Source organism: Cuculus canorus, chromosome 1, assembly GCF_017976375.1.
Source record: "Cuculus canorus isolate bCucCan1 chromosome 1, bCucCan1.pri, whole genome shotgun sequence".
In the NCBI taxonomy this organism is placed as follows: domain Eukaryota; kingdom Metazoa; phylum Chordata; class Aves; order Cuculiformes; family Cuculidae; genus Cuculus; species Cuculus canorus.
The window spans coordinates 42,192,924-42,201,738 of NC_071401.1; the positions used below are offsets into that span (position 1 = coordinate 42,192,924).

The 8,815-nt window shown below is 41.2% G+C and overlaps 1 protein-coding gene across 1 annotated transcript; it reads right to left on the minus strand.

Annotated features, from left to right (window-relative positions):
- Window positions 1-235: 235 nt before the first annotated feature.
- On the minus strand, window positions 236-8,650 carry MZT1 (mitotic spindle organizing protein 1). The gene is made up of 3 exons (XM_054055990.1): window positions 8,571-8,650; window positions 2,620-2,765; window positions 236-1,031 (listed from the first exon to the last, which is right to left on the minus strand). The coding sequence occupies exons 1-3, from the start codon at window positions 8,617-8,619 to the stop codon at window positions 1,008-1,010; spliced, it is 219 nt and encodes a 72-aa protein (XP_053911965.1). The 5' UTR covers window positions 8,620-8,650; the 3' UTR covers window positions 236-1,007.
- Window positions 8,651-8,815: the final 165 nt, after the last annotated feature.

Here is an 8,815-nt window from a genome sequence, read left to right on the forward strand (position 1 = left end):
GAACTGCAGAAAGACATGTTACACCTTGAAACCGTGCTCACAAAAGAAATATCAAAAAAGCTTAAACAGCAGCAGCAGAATACACAAGAAACCATTTTCTTATGAAGTAGAATTCCTGGATGCAAGGATATTTACTGGAAAGTAACATGCTAATCAATTTACTGTATATACTATAAACGTGTTTTGGCATCTGTGAGGATTCCTAGCGCGAATTAGAACATATTCCTTTACCTAGTAACTGTTTAAGACCCCTTGATTCCCATCAACCAGAACTGACAGTTCTTATATATGGTTTGAACAGGAAGGAACAATGTAGCCTTAATATTTTCAGGTCTAATAGTCAGAACAAGTATAACAAATGTAGCACCCGAACACTGTAAAAAAAAAAAATTCATGTAATCTATAATTCAAATTTACATACATTTCTGCTGGATAACTGGAGTTGCTTTATTATTCAAGTTAAAAAAAACTTTTTAGAGCAATTTGATTCAAAATGACAAATCATTATCTATGTTATCAAAAGTGCTTTATTGCATACTTTTAGACTGAGACTTAAGTCATTACCCTTACTCTAACTTACAATAAAGTCAGGATAGGCTTCATTCTTATCTGGTTCGTAAAGCAAAATTAACACTGTACATGTAGCTTTTCACCAATGCAAGAGATAAAACCCAGGATATATTAGCATATATATTCTAAACGATGCATTAACTAACTATAATCATTATAACATCTGTTGCTACACACTAGTAATTTCAGCAACTGTGCAGTATCTGACATGGTTTAAAAATACCAACCAAGAACAACGGCACTATATTCACACACAACAACAAGTCTTATTAAAAAAACTTTTCAAAGGTACTCTATATGCCTTCTTTTTCAAGAAAATTACAGAAATATTCTGAAACTTTTACACACACACACACTCATTTTTCTCAATAGTGGCAATCTTCAGCCTCTCTGTTAACTTTAACCTGGCATTCTTCTCACATAAATCTTCTCCCGTGTCAGCCTGTCATATTTTCAGCGGCCTAGAAACAGAAAAAAACATTTATTGTAGATGAAATTTAATCTTTTCTTGTAACTATTTTAATTTACCTAGAGAACTTAAAAGTCTAAAAATATACTCCTTGTGAAAATTAGATGATGTGTAGCGTCTCCAATGAATGCTTCCATTTTTAAAAAATAATACTGTCAACTGCCATTAGCCTTTATTAACACAGCCATTACTGCTGGCTTCTGTTAAATTGTACATCCTCTATCTGAGCAGCTTGCATGCTGTACATTTTACCCTAATGCTTTCAAGAAGTGTTCAAATGCATTAATTTTTTTCCTCTGGAGTTTACTTCTTGATACAGTAATTTATAGTAATTAATACTCCCACTCATACAAATAAATTAGTAACATAAAACATAGAAGAATGACACTCATCATAACTGCATAAATCACATTGACAATTATTTAATCATGGACACAAGTAAGTATTTTTATTACTGAATAAATGAACCCAGCCAACAAAGCACAGTTGTTACAGACCAACATTTGTAAATTTTAAACCAGTTACGGGACAGACAGGCAAAGGATAGCAATGGGAATGATAAACCCGTAAAAGCAAAGGAAGCAGTGAAACAGCCCTCAATTACTTATACGCGCATAGTTAAAAATATACATATGCAAACATTTAAGCATATACACAAAAATAAATTATGCATGAGTACAGAAATATGTTAAGTTATAAATTAACTAAAAAATTTGAAAACCGGTGAAAAATAGCCTTGACTAGCATCCATATATTAAAAAAAAAAAATCTGTAAGTTTAATAATCTAAGAATCAGAATGCACTCTTCCAGAACAGAGACAGGTAAGCTAGATACGTTTCCCTTCCATGTCCTCAGAAACAAACAAATATAGGACACAGTAGGTATTCTTTAATTTACACACACATATATGTGAAATTATTTATATATAAAATTGAAGAAGATACAAATATAAGAAATTATGTTTAGGTAGACAGTAAAAAATGAAAAATATTTAAAAGGCAAGCAAGGATATTTTTAAACCATAGTTGCCTTCTCTACTAGCTAAACAGGTAAATGCAAAAATACGAAAAGCCTTATATAGAAATACAGCGTGAAATGACCTCGTTTGAATTTGGAGCAATTCAAAGCACAGGTTAATGTGGTAAAAGCAATGTATTAAGATGACATTAGCAAGCTGCATGTACTTGTTTACAAGCACTGCTGCATACTAAGTAGGTTTGAGCTTCTAGAAATGAGGTGATACGAGTTGAAAGAGAAAGCAGCAATTTATTTGTGATATGATGCAGATAAGGGGGCAAATGGTGGCTACAAGCGCCCAGAATAAAAATCTGTGAGTTTCGGTTGTTTAAGTTTTTTCCCACTCAAAGGAGTTAATTATTTCTGAAGAGATTTTATTAGCACCCTTCCTTTCTTCACGTCATCTTGAGGTGTATTCATTGCCTTTTCTATGGAAGAGTTCATTTCCTTGATGTAAAAATGAGTTAAATCTTAGTACAATTTACAAATTGAAGTATAGCAAGTTGAACATAGATTTGACTCTTAAAAAAAGATTTGTAAGCTTTTTAAGCAAAAGCATTACCTTTAGAGCTTCTGTAGCCTTACGCAGTTCTTTAATAACAGATGATAACGCTTCTGGATTTATCCCCTGCTCACAAAGCCGCACACAAATAGACAATGTTTCCATATCCAAGCCAGTGTTTAAAATTCTTGAAATCTCAAACAGAACTGCAACAGAAAAAACGAAAGCATTTTAGTTCCTACAGCACATGAAATTCAGCCATCTAAAACATTACTCATCAACATTTAATTTCCACACCAGAGGGTGAACTTAGCAGTTGTGGAAAGCTCTTGCAGTCTTAACCTCAACAACAGCATTCATGTCCAGCGCAAGCCAGAAGCCACAGCTTCTAAACTAAATACTGTGCTCTTCTGTTTCAGCAAACTTAATATCGGATAATGGGGTTTGAAAAATAAAAAAAAAAGCAACATATTCAATAATTAACATGCTTGCCAACTATTTAAAAGACAGCTATAAAAATACTACATGCTTTTGAACTCCAGATACTTACAAAGTCCTACTAAAATGGAATAAAATGTCAGATTGTCCAGCCACCTCTTCCATAGCTAAACCTGTCTTTAGGTCTCACATTATCAGTGGTTTAAGGACAAGCGATACAATTTTTACATGACACAAAAGCAGCACCACGTGTCAGTATGAAATGTTTTTCAGAGAAGGAGATGCCAGTCAGCTTTGTGCAGAAACAAAGGTATCTCCCTTTCTCTCCTTCTAGATCTTGCCTGGAGGACCCCTTTTCTCTAATTCTTCTAAACAGTTTGCTATATGCTTAACAGAACAACTTACTGAGATCTTATTTCTCCTTGCTACAATAATCTCCACCCTGAGGCTATGATCCTAGCAGTACAGGTTGATTTTGAACAGGTGGTATTCATGATGCTTCTGTAATCAAACCTCCCCCAAACTAGGGGAAAGTGAAGCAGGCAGTCTTTCTTACCATATAAAAGCAGCATGGCAAGTCACTACTGTCCACTTGACAGCTACGACAATATTCTACTGCAGCACACCTTCAGTCACACCTACTCAGAGCAAGACATTAAAGGCCTAATGCATCCAGTCAATTCCCCTGAAGCCGCAGGGAAAAGTCAGATGCTATGAAAAACACTTCCAGGTGTAATAGTACTCTTGAAGCTCAGACAAGTAGCTTGGATTAAGAATACTCACAAATTTAAGACGCAAAAGCCATTTGTCAGACCAAAACCCTACCTACAAGCCACAGGGAAGCTTTTTTTCCTCCATAACAAGGCCTTCTGTTCCCAGCGGCTTGAAAGCAAACTGTTTCCAACACATTACACATGCACTCTTTGTCCACATGAAAGCGTCTTCAACAGCCAGATAAAGCAATAACAAATTGACGCATTTGCAGTAAAATGCCATTGAACATTAAGGGCCACAGAAGTGACACCTTCTCAGAAATAAACAGTTCTTGCTTTCTTTAATCATTTGAAGTTCATCATGAAATTCACTAAGCTTGTGATGTATCTGAAGGCAGAGCAGTAACCTAACCGAAGGTAAGTTGTTCCAATATCCTACATCAGCAAGAGTTGTGGTCACTAGTTTCTAATAGGTGTTGAGGCAGCATCTTTGGCAGAGAGACGTAGCAATTTCTCCACCAAAAATATTGAGCTCTTAACAACAATTCTGCAGAGAACAGCTGCTGAACATTTATATCTGACATTTTAGATTAAGCATTTTACTTGTCTAAATTACTAGATATAAACGAACACTTTAATATCAATCTATTTACTTCCATCAAGTGCTTATTTTTTATGCAGTAAGTTAAGATGCAACACAGATTTCATGTTTTATTTAAAAAGGTCTAAAAAATTATTCTACAAATATTTTTGCTACTCCTTATGATGGGCTCTCATCAAGAAAAATCTAATTACATGGACAGCTATCGATGCTTTACATTTGCAGTTACTTCACCAAATATTCTTAAAATGGAAATTAAAAAAATTAATGCTATTTTGGACAGTAAAAAACCTAACCAGAACCATCTACTGAAGGCAGTAGAAGTTCAATCATGAGGGTACTTCTAAGACTCTACTTAACAAAATCTCTAAAGTGTATTTTTAAGTTAACAGAAATTTCTTTTCTTGTAAAAAACCTGACCTCAGGAAGAGATTAAATTATGAATGTCTATCCTAAATAAAATAAACACATTGCTACACAGGAAGCCTGGGCTCCTAAATCTGAAGGCTAGTACACTTTCTATAGCAGTTTCCCAAAGCCTTACTTTTGTTTTTAAATTCACATATCATCTCTCTGATCTAAAGCATTTCTGCAGAAGGGCGGAAAGCACAGAGTCAAGTACAGTCAGGAGAACTTAGTACCACTGTCCTTCCCAAACAAATCTCTCTCCATTTGCACAGAATGGTCTTATCCTCTTGAAGCATCAGAGCAGCCATAATAATCCAGCTGGTCCTGCCTTGCCTCCAGCAGTAGGTCAGAATAGGTAGATCAGAAGCTTAAACGCTAATTTTCACACCGGTTAAACTCATGAAGGTATTTGCTATGGAATTGTTATGTTACAGCAGCCATAACTATAGTACAAGGGAAGATCATGAGAAAATAACGACTCAATGCAATGCCTCCCTGCACACAATCTCTACTCCCTCATTCAGACATTTCCAGATAAAGTTTTGCTACGTAACAACTCTCAGTGCACTTCTTGTCAAGCTTCCACTGTGCCCAAAATCCCTACAAGCTTTTGGCATACCCCTTCCATGGACCTCCAAAGTTTCACGCTACATATCACTAAGATATATCCCCTGGACCTCCCAGCTTTGACTTCTCACAGCCGGGCTGGAAAAGAAAGTGAACACCTGATCATTACGCAACCCCCTGACATTTCTCATGGCTTATAAATCTTGGAAATATCTCCTACTACTCCCAGTGCCACTTTTCACATTCTCCATCCCACAGAAGCACCAGTTTTTTGTATCTTTAGTTACTCTAATTCTGTAACTAACTTCTCAAAACATTTTTACTGTGCTTTTTATAGTAATCTACTTTCGTTTTCTGACATGAGCCATCCATAGGAACAAGACCATAGAATGACTACATGTCATTGTAAAAAGTCCCTCCCCAGCTTTCCTCTAGCTCCTTCAGGAACTGGAAGGCTGTCATGAGGTCTGCCTGGAGCCTTCTCTTCTCCAGGCTGAACAACCCCGACTCCCTCAGCACGTCCTCACAGCAGATGTGCTCCAGCCCTCTGACTATCTTTGTGGTCCTCTTCTGGACTCACTCCAACAGTTCCATATCCTTCTTATGTTGAGGATTCCAGAACTCGACCCAATACTCCAGATGAGGTCTCACAAGAGAGGAATAGAGGGGCAGAATCATCTCCCTCGACCTGCTGGCCACGCTTCCTTTGATGCAGCCCAGGATACGATTGGCCTTCTGGGCTGCAAGTGCACATTGTCGGCTCATGTCGAGCTTCTCATCAATCAGCACCCCCAAGACCTTCTTTGCAGGGCTGCTCTCAATCACGTCATCCCCATCCTGTACTGAAATCCCGGACTGCTGTGACCCAGGTGTAGGACCTTGCACTTGCTCTTGTTGAACCTCATAAGGTTCTCGAAGGCCCACTTCTCAAGTTCGTCCAGGTGCCTCTGGATGACACCCCGTCCTTCCAGTGTGGCAACTACACCATTCAGCTTGGTGTCATCTGCAAACTTGCTAAGAGTGCACTCAATCTCACTGTTTGTATCATCGATGAAGATATTAAACAGCTTTGATCCCAGTACAGACCCCTGAGGGTCATCACTTGTCACAGATCTCCATACGGACATCGAGCTGTTGACCACTATTCTCTGAATGCAACCATCCAACCAAATCCTTATCTATTGAATAGTCTCCATCAAATCCACAGAATCATACAATGTTCTGAGTTGGAAGGGACCCACAAAGATCATCGAGTCCAACTTCTGTCCCTGCATAGGCCAACCCCAACATTCACACTAGATATCTAAGGGCATTGTCCAAATGCTTCTTGAACACTGTCAGTCTTGACACCGTGACTACTTCCATCGGGCGCCTCCTCCAGTTCTCCACCACCCTCTCCAACCTAAACCTCCCCCAGCACATCTTCCTGTCACTCCCTTGGGACCTATCGTTGGTTGCCAGAGAGAAGATATCAGTCCCTGTTCCTCCTCCTCCTCTTGTGAGGAAACAATAAACTGCAATGAGGTCTCCCCTCAGTCTCCTCTTCTTCAAGCTGAACAGACCAAGTCACTTGAACCACTCCTCATACAGCTTCTCCCCTAAACCCTTCACTAACTTTGTGGCTCTCCTCTGGACACTCTCTAGTAGCTTTATACACTTTTTATACTGTGGCACACAAAACTGCACACAAAACTCAAGATGCCACACTAGTGCAGAGCAGAGGGCAAAAATCACCTGCCTCAACCAGCTAGCAACGCTGTGCTTGATGCACTCCAGGACACAGACGGCCCTCTTGGCTGCCAGGGCATACTGCTGGCTCATGTTCAATTTGCCCTCGACCAGAATCCCCAGGTTCCTTTTTGCAGGGCTACTCTTCAGCCTCTCGCTCCCCAGTCTGTACATACATTTGGGGTTGCTGTGTCCCAGGTGCAAAATCCGGCACTTGCCCTTGTTGAATTTCATGTGGTTGGTGACTGCCCAGCTCTCCGTTTTGTCTAGTTTCCTCTGCAGGGCCTCTCTGCCCTCAAAAGTGTAAAAAGCTCCTCAAAATTTTGTGTTATCTACAAGCAAACAAGATATCGCGGTTCAGACCATTTCAGGTGCTCCCACTTCCAACGCCTTGGTCCTTTCTCTCTTTCCCATATAATTCCTTCCCCTCACTTTAAATGGAAGATGAAGAGAGTCTGGTAACATCAACTTACACTAAACATTTCAAAAAATGAGAAAGAACAGCAAACATATATATTTATAAAAATTAAGAATGTTATTCTAAACACTTAACAGCTAATTAAAAAGTCAAGAAAAGTCACACAAGATCCAAAGATACTAGCACTACATCTGAAATGTTTCAGGTATTGCACATAACATGAAGTAAAAAGATATTGCTGCGTGCAATCCCCTTTACTGAAGAGCTGCCCCTGCTCACTGAGCAGGGGTGAGGGCAGCGGGCCTCATGAGATTCAACAAAGGCAAGTGCGAGGTCCTATACCTGGGTTGGGGCAATCCATGGCTTCAATATAGGATGGGGGATGATGTAATTGAGAGTAGCCCTGCAAAGAAGGACTTGGAGGTGCTGATTGATGAGAAGCTCGACATCAGCCGGCAATGTGTGCTTGCAACCCCAAAGGCCAACTGTATCCTGGGCTGCATCAATAGAAATGTGGCCAGCAGCTCAATGGAGGTGATTCTGCCCCTCTATTCCTCTCTTGTGAAACACCACCTGGAGTATTGTGTCCAGTTCTGGAATCCTCAACATAAGGAAGATATAGAACTGTTGGAGCGAGTCCAGAAGAGAGCTACAAGGATGGTCAGAAGGCTGGAGCACATCTGCTGTGAGGACAGGCTGAGAGAGTCGGGGTTGTTCAGCCTGGAGAAGAGTAGGCTCCAGGCAGACCTCATGGCAGCATTCCAGTTCCTGAAGGAGCTAGAGGAAAGCTGAGAAAGGACTTTTTACAAGGACGTGTAGTAATAGGAAGAGTGGGAATAGCTGTAAATTGGAAAGATTTAAAGCAGACATTAGGAAGAAATTCTTCACTCAAGAGGGTGGGGAGGCACTGGCACAGGTTGCCCAGGGAGGCTGCGGCTGCCCCATCCCCGGAGATGTTCAAGGCCAGGTTAGATGGGCCTTGGGCAGCCTGGCCTGGTGGGAGGTGTCCCAGCGCACGGCAGGGGGCTGGAACCGGACAATCTTTCAGGTCCCTTCCAACCCGAACCGCCCCACGGCCCCGTGCCAAGCCCCGAGAGAGGCAGGTCCGGTCCGGTCCCGTCCCGTAGCCGCCACCCACCGTCCATCGTCTCCCGCACGGCGTTCACGCTGGCGGCGTTGCTCGCCATGACCCCCCCCCTCTCCCCCCGCCTAACCGGAATAAGACGCGGCACGCACCTCCCCCGCCCCGCGTGAGGCCCCCGGGATCCCATTGGCCCCGCTCGGAGAGGGGGAGAGACTCCGTTCGAATTCGTGCCGCGGCGCCGCCGCCGATTGGCCCTTTTGAGAGAGCGGCCCGCAGCCATTGGCCCGACAGCGGCGCGC

Bases quoted from the DNA above. Each gene is read 5' to 3' on its own strand.
- MZT1 (XM_054055990.1), bottom strand. From the start codon at position 8,619: ATGGCGAGCAACGCCGCCAGCGTGAACGCCGTGCGGGAGACGATGGAC. The intron at 2,766-8,570 runs GTGGGTGGCGGC...TTTCTGTTGCAG, and splicing joins CGTGCGGGAGACGATGGACG to TTCTGTTTGAGATTTCAAGA. The intron at 1,032-2,619 runs GTAATGCTTTTG...TTCTGTTTCTAG, and splicing joins AGGCTACAGAAGCTCTAAAG to GCCGCTGAAAATATGACAGG.